Source organism: Oncorhynchus gorbuscha, linkage group LG24 (assembly GCF_021184085.1).
Source record: "Oncorhynchus gorbuscha isolate QuinsamMale2020 ecotype Even-year linkage group LG24, OgorEven_v1.0, whole genome shotgun sequence".
NCBI classification, from domain to species: domain Eukaryota; kingdom Metazoa; phylum Chordata; class Actinopteri; order Salmoniformes; family Salmonidae; genus Oncorhynchus; species Oncorhynchus gorbuscha.
In genome coordinates this window covers 18708932-18728524 of record NC_060196.1, presented here as the reverse complement: position 1 = coordinate 18728524, position 19593 = coordinate 18708932, and the positions used below count along the sequence as shown (strand labels likewise).

The following is a 19593-nucleotide window of genomic DNA, read 5'->3' as shown; positions in this document are numbered from 1 at the left end:
CCGTCTTCGATAATTGCAATTTGGACAGTCTGGAATGCTGAGACGAGAGGAGAGCATTCTCATCGTGTCTGTAAAGTTACTGTCACCAGCTAAAGATTTCTTACTGTTGGTTAACTGCAAAGACAAAATCAAATTAATGTACAGCAAATTAAAAGGGTACACCATCAAAATATGTCTGACCAGTTTCACAAATAAATCAACTATTTCTGTAGACTATTTGTCCATCATACCTGTTCTTCTATAAACCTCCTCTGTTTAAAGAATTCCCAGTCTTCCTTCAGCATCCGTTGTTTTGTTTTCAAAGTCTGTAAATAGGTAGACTTCAATTATGAGCTTTGACAGTTTGAGGTCGAAACATAATAATAATAATAATAAATGCCATTTAGCAGACGCTTTTATCCAAAGCGACTTACAGTCATGTGTGCATATGTCAGCTTTTTAATAAATAACAGTACCTAAACGTGCCTAAAAGTAGTACCTAAATCACCTTTTCTCTGTTGGAGTATAGAAATAATATGACATAAATAATAGAGGTAATTATTAGGGAATGAAAAGATAGACAATACTGATAACTACAGTAATTGTCTTCTACTACTTGAAATTTAGTAGTGTGATAAACTACTTACATTTTTGCTAATTAAAGATTTATGTGGTTCTGTCCGTTGATTTGTGAGATTCTGGCCCTCCACCTTAAAAAGCAGCTGCCAGAAAGAGAAAAACAAATTGCTAAGCATCAGAGAGACCAAAAGAAAGGCATCTCCTTTGAATGGTTTTGTTAAAAACATTCAGGACATCACAATATGTTATTGACATTTATTTAAGTTCCATTGTCACACACAAGGACCAGCCCGTGGAGTGTAGCAAAGACCGGGATATTGTGTGTGTATGTGAGGTGTTTCTCTCGGTCTGTGTGTGTACCTGTTCGTCGACGTAGTCGTCAATCCTCTTCTCACACTCCTGCCACTCGGCCGCCACGGCGGCCATCTCCTGCTCCAGCTGCTGGTAGCTCTCCAGCAGGGTCCTGTACATGTCCTCGCTGTACGAGTCGTGGGAGGCCGTGCCGTGCCTAATCAGAAATTGCATTATTTTTGAAAGAAGATATTGGAAACACACAGCTAGACCAGTTTATCATACCAATGGCCTATTTAGGCTTGAGGATAGACCAGGTTTAATGATGTTGCTATACTAAGACAAACAAAAAGGGATTATATAGGGAGACTATAAAAAAAAGAAAGCTATAATAATCCTCAAAGAAGCATACACCTCAATAACATCATGGAGAAATCCTCTTCTTAATGGCTGTTTTGTCATTCGACTCAGTCTTACCTCAGCTGTGCAACCAGTGCAGGTAAACTGCTGTGCAGGATGGGCTCGGAGAACACCAGGTTCTCAAAAAGGTGCTTGTTGTGCAGCTCCCACGTCACCTGGAATTTCTGCAGGTGTTCGTTCTCCTGTGGAACCCAGACAAGAAGAGAGTTAGAAACCAAGTTTATGCGGCCTGGCCGGTCTAGCGGTAATGCCGCAGCCTCCGGCACACGTCTACTGTGTTGACACTCTTGATAAAGAAAAAATAACTATAAAATAATTAAAATACTGTGCTATATTATATGCTCAAACACACAAAGAAATGCTTAGTTGGTCACAAAATCTACATTTTGCAATGGCCATCTCAGTCTCCGGACTTGAAACACATTGAAAACCTGTGGTTTGAATTGAAAAGGACAGTCCATAAGCACAGACAAAGGATATCAAGGATCTGGAAAGATTCTGTATGGAGGAATGGTCAAGCATCCCTCACAATGTGTTCGCCAAAATCAAAAACTCAGTGCAGTTATCCACAAAAGGTGAAGTATTGAAACATTAATCATTTTGACCCCTACCTTTTGAAAGAATGAGAAGAGAAATGATATTACTTGATAAACAAAATCACTTTCTCTGAACAGCCCAGTACATCACTGGGGCCAAGCTTCCTGCCATCCAGGACCTATATAATAGGCGGTGTCAGAGGAAAGCCCATAAAATTGTCAGAGACTCCAGTCACCCAAGTTATAGAGTGTTTTCTCTGCTACCGCAAGGAAAGCGGTTCCGGAGCACCAAGTCTAGGACCAAAAGGCTCCTCAACAGCTTCTACCCCCAAGGCATTAGACTGCTGAACAATTCATAAAAATGACCAGTGGACAATTTACACCCCCCTACTTGAACACTGCTGCTACTTACTGTTTGTTTGTTATCTATGCATAGTCACTTCGACCCCACCTACATGTACAGATTACCTCAACTAGCCTGTTCCCCTGCACACTGACTCGGTACCGGTGCCCCCTGTATATAGCCTCGTTATTGTGTTCATTTTTATTATAAATTTTTATTTTAGCCTACTTGGTAAATATCTCCTTCTTGAAGTGCACTGTTGGTTAAGGGCTTGTAAGTAAGCATTTCACGGTGAAGTCTACACTTGTTGTATTCGGCATTTCACGGTGAAGTCTACACTTGTTGTATTCGGCGCATGTGGCAAATAAAGTTTGATTTGATTTGTATTGGTATAAAATATAATTTAACAAATTTCTTTAAGCATAAAATGTAGCTCAGTATGTAAATTATTTATTTGTATAGTCATTTCTGCACATCTTTAACAAGGGTGTCAATAATCTGGACCCCACTGTTTGTGTGTGTGTGTATAGCCACAGCAGTGGCAGCTGTCTAGGCTGATGACTATTGTCCCGAAGCGAAGGTGACAACTTTCAGACAAACCTCTGTACTGCTTCCAAAAAGTATGAGTCATTCTGTGACACCGTCCGTGGCTTGTCCCTGTGTTCTGGAGAAATTCTAAAGCCTATGTTAATCCTGTGCGAGTTACTGAGGCAACGATACTTTTTAGCCTTCATGTATTGGGGGCAAGTCTGGTTTAACTCACGTTGTCGCCAAAACTCAGGCTAAACCTCTAAAAGAGACACTGAGCAGCACTAAGCATTGTCCCTCTGTGCTAGTCTGATGCGAACCAAATGGCTAACACAAAGGGAACCGTAAAGGTAACCAAAGGCTAACGCAAAAGATTAACGCAAAGCATAATGGAAAGGCCAACAGTAAGGCTAACATTAAGGCTAGCGCAAATGCCAACCCTGAAAGTTATTACGCAAGACTGTTTGTTAGCCACTGGTCTAAGACTAAGCTAATGCTAACATGAGGCAATCTTTAATGCTATCGTTAACAGAGGAAGACTGACCAGGGTGAGGAGGAAGCTGCTGATGGTGCGCGCAGCCTGGCAGAGGGCGCTGTACTCCTCCAGGAGCAGCGAGATGAACTGGTGGGCCTGTGGGGGGCCCTGGGCGGCGGCCGCCGCAGCCTTGGAACCGGTCGATAGGTGCTTGAGCAGGCGCACCTTCATTTCTAGGACGTACTCGCGGGCCTGCTGCTCCAGCCTCTGGTAGAGCTGGTACGGGTCCTTCTCGCACAGCCTGAACAGGAGGTGGGCAAGATGGACGTCATAAGACCCAGTGTACAATAGGCTAATACAATAGCAAAATATGCTAATACTTGTAGGGATTATCTATGGTGGTCAGTCCTGGGTCAAATGCATCTCAAACACTTTCAAATAACTAAATCAAACTCAGGTTTTCCTGGTACAATGTAACAGATGGCCTAGCCACAAGTAGTAGCACAGAGGAAGGTTTAACCTCTGAAATGGCTAACCATTTTCTGAAGGTAATCTCTTATCTAGCAAAATTGGACAAGGGAAAGTGAGATTACCAGAGTAATCATTGAATGGTTCTCTTGTCAGATAACTGATCATCTTAAAGATGGAAGTGAAAAGAGGATGGTAGGGATGGGAGAGAGCATGGAGGGCAAAATGAAAGAAAGGAATGAGACAGGAAGCAGTGAGAGATGGAGGGTAGGAAGGAGAGGGTGTATAGGACAAATAGAAGGAGAAAGGAATAGAAAGAGAGGGGAAAGGAGGAATGCAGAGGCAGACTGAGGGAAAGAGGGTGGAAGACGAGCTGACTTTTCTCTAGCTGAGTCTTACCTGTCCACCAGCTCCTTCATGCCCTCCTTGTCGCGGTCAAGGGGCTGGTCGTGGTCGTCGGCCAGCGGCGTGCCTGTCTGGCGGTAGATGCACCGCACTAGGTAGCGAACCTCCGACCAGTGGTTCTGCAGCAGCTGGGACTCACGCTCTGACTCGGCCGAAATCTCCCTGGAGGGGGTGAAGGCCAAAAGAGGTAATTGTGATGCATCAGTGAGAGGACACTGGGTGCCATTATACGAGGGACGCAGAGTCATGTTCATTAGGGCAAGCAACAGAAAACACTTTAATACATTGACACAGAAAACCAAAATGAGCATTTCCTACTACATTTACTATATGAATACAACCCAGATAGTAGAAGTATTAGTGCGTCTGTGCATCAATGTTCCTCTTTTAAAGGGCTGATATCGAGTCCCTCCAGGATTCCAAAATTCTGCGATCGCATAATTCAAAACAAAATCAACGAATCCACAAATTTATGGAAGAGCTCGCAATTTTGACCAATCACTGCACAAGTGTCCAATCAAAAGAGGGTTAGCAATTTTGATCACGGTTACCATGGAAAACAGCCCAATAAAACATCAACAACCCCCCCGCCCATCAGTGTGTGAAGTCTATGGTTGATTACTGACTGATTACAACTGACAGGCAGAACAATGAACAGGAATCCATCTCATTTACCAACAAAAATCAGTCAGACAGTGCAAAATGTTTCCCAAATGTTTTACATGAAAATGGGGGGAAATTGTTTTGCACTCAGTGCAACACTGTGCTGGAACACAAGAGCCAGCAAAGTATGTGAAAAGAAGGTCAGAATCAGAGCATGTGAGCAAAATGAAAAAAAAAAGAACAATTCGCTCTATTAATTCAAATCACAATTTAACCAACATCCATCTATTTTTGTGACTACCTGGACCTACCAATTGGTTTTTAAGCATTAAAACCAAATCATATGGATTTGAATGAAAACTATTTTAATAAACATGAAAAGATGAATGTAATAAATCCTAAATAATTTAAAATAGGTTCATGTCATATTAAAACAGCAAATAGGTCAGGAGCCAGACAGGGAGCCTAAAATGAACTGTTCAGGCTATATTATTCCAATTATTTCAAGGCTATAGCCTACAAAGAAATACATTGTGAAGCATTTGTGAGTGCAACACAATAGGCTGGTAGGGACATAAAGCGCTCAGCAAAATTAAACAAGGATAGTTTAAGAGATCTGATTTTTTGTTTATAAATACTTTGCTACAATGACACACTTAGTTATCTACCCAACTCGTTCATTTCTTTCAGCATGTACACACAGAGGTGTAAAATACTTAAGTAAAAATACATTAAAGTACTACTTTAGTAGTTTTTTGGTGTATCTGTACTTTACAATTTATATTTTTGACAACTTTTACTTCACTACATTCCTAAAGAAAATGTACTTTTTACTCCATACATTTTCCCTGATACCAAAAAGTACTCAATACATTCTGAATGCTTAGCAGGACAGGAAATTGGTTCAATTCACACACTTATCAAGAGAACATCCCGGGTCATCCCTACATAATTTACAAACGAAACACACATGCTTCGTTTGTAAATATTGTCTGAATGTTGGGGAGTATGCCCCTGGTTAAAAAAAAAAACAAGAAAATGGTGCAGTCTGGTGTGCCTTATGTAAGGAATTTGAAATGATTTATAATTTTACTTTTGATGCTTAAGTATATTTTAGAAATTACATTTACTTTTGATACTTAAGAATATTTAAAACCAAATACTTTGACTTTTACTCAAGTAGTATTTTACTGGGTGACTTTCACTTGAGTCATTTTCTATTAAGGTATCATTACTTTTACTAAAGTATGACAATTGGGTACTTTTTCCACCACCGTGTACAGGTAGTAAGTACACCATCATGCTTGTGTTTCCATAAAGATTCTTTAGTTGTGGACACTACATCACCGTACTCCCTCTCGGTCCGCATCTTTGTAAGTCACCTTGATTTATCAGTTTCTTTATGAAAATATTTAATGAACTCCATCACAGTAGCTAAAGCGGCACACAAGTAGACTACAAATTGATCCTGGGCCGGCATGCCCTGAGCTGGTGAAGTGAGCGCTACTGGAGCGAAATTGGAGCTGGTGAGAAGGCCGACGCTCCAGCCTTTGGGAATCTCGCACCAGTCAAATTGGGTACGCTCCACACTAGCTCTGCTCACATACTCTGGTCCGAACAGCCACCACAGCAGACGCAGATCACCATGACCGAAGCAAAAGCAAGGAAATCTGTGGTAGTGATGTGCAGATCGCAAACGAGTCGTTCTTTTTAAATGACTTGACTGATTTGAGAATCATTATAATTTTGATTTAACTGCTGGCTGGAGTAAAATAAATTAATTGCAGTGAAGGATTGATACACGCTTCTCCGTCTCATAGACGTGTTCAGACCAACAACTGTTTATCATATGTGCGCACAAGAAAATAGATCATGCTGCAGGCTGAGCACATATTACTTTTTATTGCTTCATATTAAATGAACGTGACAAACAAAACTCTTCACCAAATTTCATTGAAAGCCTCTGAAAAAAAATCAAGAATTGTTGGCCACAGATTTTTTTTTTTATTAAAAAAATACTTCGCAGATCTTGCAGGGACTGGATATCAGTCATTGGTTAAAGTGGAAATGTGTAACTTTTTGGGCAACCCAACCAAATTCACATAGAAATCTGTGTTATAGATCTACCATTCATTGACTTTCGGTTTTGTACACCAGCTTCAAACAGCTAAAACAACATGTTTTGATTATGGAAGATATATTTCACAGTGGTTTAGATGGTACAATGATTATCTACAATATACTAGCTTATTTTGTTGCATAAACTGAAATTAGGTGAACTATTCGAGTTTTAGCAAACAGGAAATGGCGGAGCGATTTCTGCATTGTGCAACTTTAAAATAGTATTTGCATTCATTGAAATGTTGAGCATTTCATTGAGCCTGCCTGGAGTGCTAGATGGGCGGTGTTTGCACTTTTGAGACTATCCCATTGGTTCCATATCCCCAGGCAAGCTCAATCTAGTGCAGTTAAAGTATTTGAAAGAAAAAGAAAACAAGATGCTGATGGACAGAGATCAGCCAATAAAACCAGCGGTTGTTAAGTCCATCGATTTACAGTCAAGTCCCGTTCTGAGGCGCTGTGAAACCAGACTGTTAGAGAGAAAGATAGAGCTGGCTGGTGGATGTGATTAGTTATTATCTGACAATGCTAAAAAGGATGGTAGCACAGGTGGTGGCTTCTAGAAACTTCCTGAACACATAGTTGATACACTAGGCTAGCTCAATATGTCAAACGATAGACACTTTCGTCCTTTCTAGCGTGGTCGTTTAGTGACCACCACAAATGCGCCCATCCAGCTCACCGTCTCTCGTTGCAGGCCTCACAACTGCACACAGTATCAGCGGTCATAGGGGTGGTGAGGTCCGGGATGGGGAGAGCGGGGAGGGTTGGGGGTGTGCCACCATTGGTCAGTCTGCCCCCTGCAGCGGGCAGCTCCTGGCCCAAGCCTCCGTTACCCACAGGCATGTGCAACAGGAAGTCTTGGCTCTGGGGGAATAAGAAATTACAGGGCATCAGAGCATGCAAAAAAGCAATGATAATGCAACCAAGAGTGACCATAAAGGTGACTTAACGTTACCAACTGTTGCCTTAGGTCTGTACTCTGAAGTATTTCATTGCAGCAAAGTGCACAGAGATCGATACTCATTATACTAGACTAGAGACAAAATTCCAGAACAGGAGAGAAATTAGAGAACGTAAACAAGCAAAATAGCAGAAAAAGGGAAAGGAAAAACAAGCGCATTCCAGGCCAGAGGGACACTCCGGGAATTGTCAGGCTCTTCCCAACTTTCAAATTCAATTAGCCTAGCAATTAGCTGCTAGACGTCACCAACACAGAGTGGCTCTTAGGAGTGAGGCAAGGCAGTGTATGCGGAACAGCCACTAACATGTCATCAGCAAGAGAGACATCTTAAACACCGGTGTGGCTTTCTGTCTGAGGTTATTATCTCCCGCTGACAGCAAAGGAGGAGCCTCTATAATGCTGAGTCATCAGACAGAGGGTCGGTCTGTCTCTCTTTGGCCGTGTCCAAGAGCATCAAATTGGTGATGCATTGTGGTAAATGGTGACTGACTAATCTACAAATAATGAGTAGTTATTTATCATACAAGGTCATTTGTAGATCAGTCAGTGGGCAGTCACAAGCCCTCAACCTCTTTATTCCTTGTTGTAATCTACCTTTAGTATACCTGTCGCCATCTCTCTCTTTTGTGCCGAGTCTATGGATGTGTTCGAGCAGTAACGCTAACAAAGCCGACTGTAGAAGAAAGTTGGCAAGGCTCAGATCAACATGGAAGTGTCAACATGGCTGCTATTGTTCGTAAAAATGTTCTTCATAAAATGTCAAAATAAAAATGTCTATACCCTCATATCACACTCACAAACTGAAAACATAACTTGTGTAATATGTATTGATTACAGAGGTCTCAAATATCACTTTCGTTTGGATCTCCTGTTTCTTTAGAATCGCAGTAAAGTTGGTTCCTGTTTCAGTCACATCTCTGGTCACATTCACGTGGTTCAACCAAAAACACCCTAATGATTGGTTGACAAATAGTGCCTCCCACAACGCAGGTGATGAATGCATGGTGCAGTTGGTGAGAAGCAACTACAGCGACTTGAAGGCGACTTCATAAAAAAACTGCATGACCTTTGATCACATGGTTTTTGTGAAGTTCATGCAGTCAACCTGGAGGTGCAAGTCAGAAAATGTTTATCCTCATAATACAACACATGTTGAAAGGCCTAGACTAAATGTTTCTGTTACTTGATATAATCCACCAATGCCTGCCTGCATCTATCTAGGGCTTGGCTATCCTCTAACTGTACACAAACATCCACTTATACAGCCATTGTCATTCAGTTCATTGGTCCAGCATCACCTTTTCACCACCATACTTCTCCCTCCCTCCACCCACACCCCTCCACCAGCTTGTGGTGACTCACCACCAGCGACTGCTCCAGGGAGGCGTGGCGGTCCTCCTTCTCCACCGTGCGCCGGCAGTCGGGGCACACCCACAGGGGCAGCTGCAGAGCGCTGGGGGACTTGGGGGGCTGTGCCATACCGTTCAGCCCCGCCCCGGGGAGCATCGCGTCCGGATGGAGGGTGCTGTCTGGCTTGCGCTCACTCCGGCACAGGAGGCAGCGGTCGCCGGTGGTGGAATATGGGGCCCTCTGGCTCAGGCCAAATGTGAATGGGGTCTGGTGGTTGGAGACGGAGTGGATGTCAGTTAGAAGAGTGTGTGTAGCACTACTGTAGTGGCAGTAACCAGTAGCTACCAACTAGTGCTCCAATATGTAGCCTACCCAGGCAGGTTCTAAAGTTAATTAAGACAGGGTCATGGGCAGTAAGCACAAACAGGTGGAAAATGTTTTAAAATTAGAAACTGAATGGTAAAGTTTTTATTGGTCATAACGTTTCGGATGGGCCTTTCCCATTTCAAAACTTTTTCATACACTTTGTGCCTACTGAATGCCACCTGGGGCTTTTCAGTCCACCCAGTGATACTCACAACAGATAAGCTGATGCTGATCTATGTTACCGTAGGCCTAACAGGAGTAGCTGCAGAGACAGTGAGTGATGCATTACCTGAAGGACTCCAGAGAAGTCGGAATTCACCGGCCCCTCCGAAAACTGTGGTGTAACGTTACCGTTCATAGAGACCTGGAGGACACAAAGGGCCCGACATAAACCAACACCTCCAGAGTCACCCCTCTCATTAGCACCGATGCCAAGCGTCTATTACAAGGCTATCTGAAGCATGTTAGCGCTTGACCTGGCTGGGGGCTACTTGGCCACACACAATTAAGGTTAGTCTCCGAATGATGTTATTTGAACATCAAATAAAACACAAAGCAGTTGATGATATGTCCTGCCGATATTACAAAGAACATATGCAGGTATTACTTTTCATATTAATGCTCGGCGCAGCAGTATTTTGACGGGGCCAGCAAGTTCACCTGCTGTTTCTGTCTTCAACAGACAATCTTTACATAAGCAGAGTGTAGTCTCGATATGTATGCACTTTGCAAAGATTTTGTAAACATCTGAAGAATGAATCAAAACACACTGATTAGTTAATCAAAAGGTTATGAGAATATTATATTACTTCTTAGATGGAAATAATAGCCCTGACTAGTGTAAATGCTGATCTAGGCAAATTCCTTCCACAATAAGTAGCCTGGCCTGGGCAATAAGTTAAGCTCATCTTGAGCTTTCAAAGAAACAAACATTAAGACCACTATCACAACTCTGATGTTGGCAGGCCTATATTCTGGGGCTTACATCCGTTCTATAGATGGATCATAGCAATTTGTAAGAATCGCAATCAAGGGTTCACAAATTAAAAATTTGCCACAATCAGTATTCACAATATGCGTTCTTGTCCTGATTTATTTTCTGCAACCTTTGTCTACATCCCAAATGATGGGGAAACTGTCTGGCATATAGGCTAATGAAACTGAGTGAGTGCAATACATTTACATTACATTTACATTTAAGTCATTTAGCAGACGCTCTTATCCAGAGCGACTTACAAATTGGTGCATTCACCTTATGACATCCAGTGGAACAGTCACTTTACAATAGTGCATCTAAATCTTAAAGGGGGGGGGGATGAGAAGGATTACTTATCCTATCCTAGGTATTCCTTAAAGAGGTGGGGTTTCAGGTGTCTCCGGAAGGTGGTGATTGACTCCGCTGTCCTGGCGTCGTGAGGGAGTTTGTTCCACCATTGGGGGGCCAGAGCAGCAAACAGTTTTGACTGGGCTGAGCGGGAACTGTACTTCCTCAGTGGTAGGGAGGCGAGCAGGCCAGAGGTGGATGAACGCAGTGCCCTTGTTTGGGCAATGCGTTGCATTTAGCTCAAATCAGACTTTCCTTGGATTTGCTTAGACAGTGACTAAGTATTAACAAGTCTGCATTATGGACTTTTTTTGGGACAATTGGCTCATCATATGAGGAAGTCCTTCAGCACTAAAGATGATAAACCTCGTCGCGGCCAATGTGACGTACACATGATATGCCTAGTCTTTGGTGATTAGTGGATGTTGTTTCCCTGGCTACTGTTGTGATATAGAGAAGACTGACAAGGCATAGCTGCAATATATGGTATAGAGACAAGAAACCATGAGTAAAGCAAGACACTCAATATATCATTTGACAGCCAAGTATGTAATGTTGCAATGTTTGCTATACCATTGGTATATTGCAGGATTGTGGTAAAGTAATTTGGCTCACTTGGCTGTGTGACGGTAGTCTTGCAGTTGTCTTACACATTATTATTGTGTCTGTAAACACCGTGGACGACCTAACTAGTAATGACCTTCCTATTAAATAATTGGTATGAGTAAACAAACTATAGGCCTACTGTTACTTAGCAGGCTAATCCGATGACACTGACAGACTCGACTGAGACTTCATGTTTGTAAACAGTACAGTAACGTTAGTCTGGTGAGCTACTACTCCTGCTAAAATTGTGAATATGAAAACATCAGACAAGAAATTAATGGCCAACTGGCTGTCCAAATAGTTGCGCATTGTTAACAAGCTACATTCTGTACCTAGCTGCTAGTCAGGAACAAGAGACACTTCAGTTTAAGGACACAGTGCAGTGGCGATGGTCAGTTTGGTCATAGTTAACGTTAGTTTACACGCTAACGTTAGTATCCATCTAGCAAGTAACAAACATCCACTCCCACAACGTCGCGAACAGTTAGATAATAAGATAACGACTGTCGTGTAAGCAAAATCGGATATTTTCGGTCTGTCAACATTGTGGTTGTCGAGTAACGTTAGCTAGAACAAGATAGCTAGAAACGTCAGCCGGTCTAGTTTATTTTCAAATTGAGCAAGTAGCTAACGTTATAACTAACGCGTTACCGTATATAGAAAGCTTACTAACGTAGTTAGTCAGCTAAACTAACTTGTTGGCTGTTGTCGACGTCAGGTTCCCATTTCCCGAGTTATCGTTAGCTAGCTAGCTTCCTCGGTAGCTGGGCTAGCTACTGAAGAATGTCGGGCCTCAAATGTCTGTCGATTATGTGTAATCAAATTCTCTGACGTTAGTGTTCAACACGTCAACTGTATATTCTCACCTCTCCGTTAAGGCCTGTTATAGAGCCCATGTTCCCATTTCCTGAGCTCCCTGGTGTCAGAAAGCCCATGGTAGACACGGGTGTTGCCGTGGCTTGAAGACTCAGGTCCGTGGCTGAAACCCCGGCCTTGCCACTGGTACTGCAGACAGTACTACTGCAGCTACTGCTGCCACCGCCCCGCTTGTTCTTCCTGCGTTTAGCACCTCGTTTAGCATCGGTTGGACTCATTATCCCACAAAAGTCAGAGACAACTTGCCGTCCAGTACAGGCAGAGTCTCAGGTGGAATGTCTTGCTCAAATCCCTCTGGTATAAATAGACGATATTTTAAAGACTTCCAGTTAGACAACCACCCAGTACCTTCAGAGTACTTAGACTTGAGATTTCAATATGGCCACTGGACAGGAATTGGCTGCTCGAACTTGCGCTGCAACAGTACGCCCCCCTTCTCTCTTTGAGGATTCATGGGAAATGATGTTTTTCTCATTAGTGCTGGTGAGGTCATAGGTGAGATGGAGGATGACAAACGGGTTTTCTGACTCTATCCCCAAAATTGTGAAGAACCCCAGAAGTGACCATTCATGATCTCATTCATAACCATTCTTGTTCATCAATGCAAGTGGCCATTTGTAGGCTATTGGTATGTGCAATGACGTGTCCTCAAGGGGTAGTGGGCAAGTATTTCAGGAGATTTATGGCTTGGGGGTAGAAGCTGTTAAGAAGCCTTTTGGACCTAGACTTGAAGCTCCGGTACTGCTTGCTGTGCGGTAGCAGAGAATAGTCTATGATTAGGGTGGCTGGAGTCTTTGACAATTTTTAGGGCCTTCCTCTGACACCGCCTGGTATAGAGGTCCTGGATGGCAGGAAGCTTGGCCCCAGTGATGTACTGGGCCATACGCACTACCCTCTGTAGGGACTTGCGGTCGGAGGCTGCGCAGTTGCCATACCAGGCAGTGATGCAACCAGTGGTGCTGTAGACCTTTTTGAGAATCTGAGGACCCATGCCAAATAGCATTCTCACGTGAAAGTGGCAGCTCTACCCACGTGAAAGTGGCAGCTCTACCCACGTGAAAGCGGCAGCTCCTTGAAAGCGGCAGCTCTACCCTTTAGCTCAGTGCGGATGTTGCCTGTAATCAATGGCTTCTGGTTGGGATATGTGTGTACAGTCACTGTGGGGATGACGTCATAACTGATGTGGTGTACTCTTCTATGCCATCAGAAGAATCCCGGAACATATTCCAGTCTATGCTCGCAAAACAGTCTTGTCAATTTGTAAGTCGCTCTGGATAAGAGCGTCTGCTAAATGACTTAAATGTAAATGTAAATGTTGTAGCTTAGCATCTGTGTCAACTGAACACTTCTTTATTGACGGAGTCACTGACGCTTCCTGCTTTAGTTTTTGGGAATCAGGATATAATTATGGTCAGATTTGCCAAATGGATGGCGAGGTAGAGCTTTTTACGCGTCTCTGTGTGAGGAGTAAAGGTGTTTTTTTTCCTCTGGTTGCACATTTAACATGCTGGTAGAAATACGGTAAAACGGATTTAAGTTTCCCTGCAGTAAAGTACCCAGACACAACGAGCGCCACCACTGGATGAGCATTTTTCTGTTTGAATATGGCCTTATACAGCTCATTGAGTGTGGTCGTAGTGTCAGCATCAGTTTGTGTTGGTAAATAGACAGATACGAAAAATATAGATGAAAACTCTCTTGATAAATAGTGTGGTCTACAGCTTATCATGAGATACTTTACCTCAGGCGAGCAAAACCTTGAGACTTCCTTAATATTAGATTTCGTACACCAGCGTAAACCTCGCCAGCTGCATGTTATCCGTGTCGTCGTTCAACCACAACTCGGTGAAACATAAGATATTACCATTTTTAATATCCCATTGGTAGGATATTCGTGATCGTAGCTTGTCTATTTTGTCATCCAATGATTGTACGTTGGCTAATAGGACTGATGGTAGAGGCAGATTACCCATTCGCCGTTGGATCCTTACAAGGCATCGCGACCTACGTCCCAGATATCTCCGTCTCTTTCTCATGCGAATGACAGGGATTTGGGCCTTGTCGGGTGTCTGAAGTAAATCCTTGGCATCCGACTCCTTAAAGAAAAAATCTTCATCCAGTATGAGGTGAGTAATCGCGGTCTGTCACGAATCCCGCCGAAGATGGTGTCTCTTCCTGTTCGGGCGGTGCTCGGCGGTTGTCGTCGCCTGCCTAATAGCTGCCATCGATTCCCTTTCCTTTTGTTTCTGTTAATTGGGTCTAATTGGTTACAGCTGTTTTGAGTTAGTTTTGTTTGTAGGCTATTTAAGGGCACTAGGCCCGCTGAGTATTGTGCGGGCTTGTTCTCTGTTTATTGGTGTTGGTGTGATCTGGTGTGATCTCTATTTTTCCGGACAGTTTTAGTCCTGTGTATTTTGGACGGGTTGTGAGGCGTCTGTTTCTCAAACTAGACACTCTAATGTACTTGTCCTCTTGCTCAGTTGTGCATCAGGGCCTCCCGCTCCTCTTTCCAATCTGGTTAGAAACAGTTTGTGCTGTTCTGTGAAGGGAGTAATACACAGCGTTGTACGAGATCTTCAGTTTCTTGGCAATTTGTCACATGGAATAGCCTTCATTTCTCAGAACAAGAATAGACTGACGAGTTTCAGAAGAAAGTCCTTTGTTTCTGGTCATTGTGACCCTGTAATTGAACCCACAAATACTGATGCTTCAGATCTCAACTAGTTTAAAGAAGGTTTTATTGCTTCTTTAATTAGCACAACAGTTTTCAGCTGTGCTAACATAATTGCAAAAGGGTTAACAAATGATCAATTAGCCTTTTAAAATGATGAACTTGGATTACCGAACACAACGTGTCATTGGAACACAGGAGGGATGATTGCTGACAATGGGCCTCTCTACGCCTATGTAGATATTCCATTCAAAATCAGCCATTTCCAGCTACAAAGGTCATTTACAACATTAACAATGTCTACACTGTATTTCTGGTCAATTTGATGTTATTTTAATGGTCAAAAAATTTGCTTTCCTTACAAAAACAAGGACATTTCTTAATGACCCCAAACCTTTGAATGGTAGTGTAGGTCATTTTTGATATGTAGCCTAGAGGTCAAATGTCAACAAGTTGGTTGACACTAATATAAGCTTTCCAATGTTGTATGATGAATAAATGTGTAATAACTTGTCCTCTACTGCCATCATTTGTCCTAGGGTAATATCCTATGTGAAAAATGAATGGGATGGAGGGATGAAAGGAAGAGTGATAAAACACACAGAGAGCTACCACCGCTGAAATACTAGGACACATTTTCCAACTCTAGAGACAGACCTTGAAAATAATCACTATGAGATTTTGTCACAGATGGTCCTGATGGCCAAAATATGGTGGTCTGGAGAATGGACTCTTATTATTGGGCTACTTGTGGGAGGATTAGGCATATAATGCAAGGCTGATGTTGAATGAGTTTGATCATTTTGGGCAGAGGACCCGCCTTGCCCCCTAGCACTGCATCACATCACAATCACATTTTTTATTTATTTAACCTTTATTATACAGAGACTCCCAAATGAGACCAGGGTCTCTTTTTCAATGGTGTGCTGTGTTACAGGAAACAACAATTCAAACAGCTTAAGAGATACAATTCCTGTTAGGTGTTAGGCTCTGTGCCAGCGTCCTGCATTTGCCGGGGGGAAGTGGGCATCCAGCCAGAACGGGTAGTGCCAGCTCTGCGCTCGAGACCTCCAGTGCGCCTCCATGGCCCAGTGTATCCGGTGCCAGCGCCAAGAACCAAGCCTCCAGTATGTCTCCCCAGCCTGGTGAGTCCTGTGCCTGCTGCCAGAACCAGGCCTCCTATATGTCTCCCCAGCCTGGTGAGCCCTGTGGCAGCTCCACGTACCAGATTGCCCATACGTCTCCTCACTCCAGTGATGATCCATGGCAAGAAGCCTCCATTGATGATCTATGGCAAGAAGCCTCCAGTGATGATCCATGGCACGAAGCCTCCAGTGATGATCCATGGCACGAAATCTCCAGTGATGATCCATGGCAAGAAGCCTCTAGTGATGATCCATGGCATGAAGCCTCCAGTGAGGAGTCATGGCCCGAAGCCTCCCACGACCCAAACTGCTACAGACCTATATCTATTCAAGCCTGCCTTTCTAAGGTCTTCGAAAGCCAAGTTAACAAACAGATCACCGACCATTTCGAATCCCACCATACCTTCTCCGCTATGCAATCTGGTTTTCGAGCTGGTCATGGGTGCACCTCAGCCACGCTCAAGGTCCTAAACGATATAATAACCGCCATCGATAAGAGACAATACTGTGTAGCTGTATTCATCGACTTGGCCAAGGCTTTTGACTCTGTTAATCACCACAGTCTTATCGGCAGACTCAACAGCCTTGGTTTCTCAAATGACTGCTTTTCCTGGTTCACCAACTACTTCTCAGACAGAGTTCAGTGTGTCAAATCGGAGGGCCTGTTGTCCAGACCTCTGGCAGTCTCTATGGGGGTGCCCATTAATCTTCTGCGCCTCTAGCACTCCAGGGTTTAATTGCTAAATTGTAATTATTTCACCACTATGGCCTATTTATTGCCTTACCTCCCTTATCTTTCCTCGTTTGCATACACTGTGTATATACTTTTTAGATTGTGTTATTCGACTGTACGTTTATCCTACTGTACGACTGTATATTTATCCTATTTGATCATCGGCTGTATCCTACCTCATTTGCACACACTGTATATGGACTTTTTCTCCTGTATTATTGACTGTATGTTTGTTTATTCCATGTGTAACTCTGTGTTGTTGTTTGTGTCACACTGCTTTGCTTTATCTTGGCCAGGTCGCAGTTGTAAATGATAACTTTTTCTCAACTAGTTACTCTGGATAAGAGACAAATCTCACTTAGGGCCCCTGAATCTATCTATATGGTCTTTGGAAAATATAATCAATTAGCTAAGAAAATTGTATATTGGCAACAAAATTATTTTACTGTATCAGCAGGGTGTGTTCTGCAATCCAACAGTAGGAGGAGCCTTGCACAAGTGTAGAGCATGCATGCATGCTCAGTAGTATCCAGATGCAGCCTGTGAATAAAACTAGCCTGTCACTAAAACCAATACTATCGCCATTTACTGGCTGTGGTTAAACCCTACCACATACATGTGAACTCTTCCTTTATTTCCTATATTCCTTTCCTCGCTCTCTTTCCTTTCCTCCTACCCTAGCTTCATTTTCTTTACTCCTTTCCTAACTTCCTTTTCTTCTTCCTTTCCTTTCCTCTCTACTGGCTGTGGTTAATCCCTACCACATACATTTTCTCTCCTACATTATTTTTCTCCTTTCCTCTCTCCCTTTCTTTTCCTCCTTTTCGAGCTTATTTTCCTCCTTTTCTAGCTTCCTTTCCTTCCCTACCTCAATTTATCCTCTTTCACTATCTACCTTTCCTTATCTTCCTAACTTTCCTAGCTACCTTTTCCTAACTTCCTTCCCTTATTCCTTTCATTTCCTACTTTTCTTCCATCCCTATCACCCTTTCCCTAACCCCTTTTCTTTCCTAGCTTTCACCTCACTTTCCTTGCTTCCTTTCCTAACTCCCTTTCTATTATTGGCTTCCGTTCCTCACTTCCTTTCCTCACCTCCTTCCCTAGCTGCTTTCCTTTCTCACTTTTCCTATGGAAGGGAGCTGAGATAGAGAAGGTGGAGAGGAAAGGGAGGAAAATTAGCTAAGAAAGGAGGAAAGGAAAGGGAGCAAGGAAAGGAATCTAGGAAATAAAATGTGTAAAGGAAAGGAAGCTAGGGAAGTGAGCTGGGAAATGCAGAAAAGAGGTGAGGGTAGGAGGAGAGGAAAGGGAGGTATGAAAGGAAATGAAGATCTGTATCTCCTAGCCCCATTCTCTAGCTAGTAAAGGAGTAAAGGAAAGGAAGCTAGGGTAGTAAGTTTGGTTAGTAAGTTAGTGGTAGTAAGTAGTAAATTAGGGGTAAGTTAGTAGTCTGTTGTTATCCCTTTGGTGGTGTGCTGGCTGTGCTTTGGCGAAGTGGTTTGGGTTATATCCTGCCTGGTTGGCCCTATCCAGTGGTAACAAAGTGTCCTTTTCTGGATCTGGTTTGAGCTCAAACAGGGTTTCCACTAGCTTTCTTTAGCCACAAAGTCAAAAAACCCACCCATCTTCTTAAAATGTGATTTTAACCCTAATAATAACCACAACCTTAACCACACTGCTAACCTTAAGCCTTAACCTTAAATGAAGACCAAAAAGCACATTGTTGTAGCCAATTGTGATATTGTGACTGTGGAATCTGACTTTGTGGCTATATAAAAGCTACTGTAGAAACCCTGAAGCAGGGTTGACACCTGTGTGAAACTAGTAGTGATGGGTCGTTCGCGAACGAGCTCTAAGAGCCGGCTATTGTAGGTGAACGTTGGGAGCCGGTTCGCATAAGAAGAGCTGAATCTATTTATAAAAATAGATACAAAAATTAAGATATGAATTATCAAAAGATTTAAATGAATTGAATTAATTAACTCATACAAAGAACGAAAAAAGAAATAAAATAATATAGGCCTAAATGCTCAAGCGCACACGCTACACATTTGTTCTGACTGTCTGCTCAGACTTAACATCCTCACCTGTTCCTGTCAATCAGGCACGCATTGTTAACCAATGAACCAAAGATGCGTGAGGGAGGGCCGAGCCAGCTCACTCACAGTCACACACTTAGCAGCTGAGGAGAGAGAGGAAGGACAGCTGTGAAAACAACAGCTGGAAAATGTGTCGGATGCACAGTAGCATTTGGATGCATTTTAGTAAAGTTAACATAAATACCACCCTGCACACCACTGCTGGCTTGCTTCTGAAGCTAAGCAGGGTTGGTCTTGGTCAGTTCCTGGATGGGAGACCAGATGCTGCTGGAAGTGGTGTTGGAGGGCCAGTAGGAGGCACTCTTTCCTCTGGTCTAAAATAAATGTGCTGTCTTTCAGATGGGACATTAAACGGGTCTCCTGACTCTCTGAGGTCATTAAAGATCCCATGGCACTTATTGTAAGAGTAGGGGTGTTAACCCCGGTGTCCTGGTTTAAACTCCCAATCTGGCCCTCAAACCATCACGGTCACCTAATAATCCCGTTTACAATTGGATCATTCATCCCTGTAACTATTCCCCAGGTCGTTGCTGCAAATGAGACCGTGTTCTCAGTCAACTTACCTGGTAAAATAATGGATCAATTAAAAAAACAATGTTAGAGCACAGTGTAAAATTTGCCAAAACAAAATCTCATATAAAGCCGGTTCTATGAACAACCTACACCGGCATATGCGAACTGTGCAACCAACTGTGAAGCTAGCTGTAGCTGAGC

General features: G+C 43.0%; 1 protein-coding gene across 1 annotated transcript in view; it reads right to left on the bottom strand.

The window, feature by feature from the left end:
* The window catches only part of fam193a (family with sequence similarity 193 member A), a 30911-nt gene extending 18282 nt beyond the window's left edge, over positions 1-12629 (bottom strand). Inside the window, 11 exon segments of the mRNA XM_046325911.1 lie at positions 2-114; positions 231-305; positions 627-701; positions 919-1066; positions 1327-1451; positions 3221-3452; positions 4019-4186; positions 7431-7615; positions 9075-9329; positions 9718-9792; positions 12225-12629. Of these exon segments, the coding sequence (XP_046181867.1) occupies positions 2-114; positions 231-305; positions 627-701; positions 919-1066; positions 1327-1451; positions 3221-3452; positions 4019-4186; positions 7431-7615; positions 9075-9329; positions 9718-9792; positions 12225-12452 (1679 nt within the window). The 5' untranslated portion in view covers positions 12453-12629.
* Positions 12630-19593: the final 6964 nt, after the last annotated feature.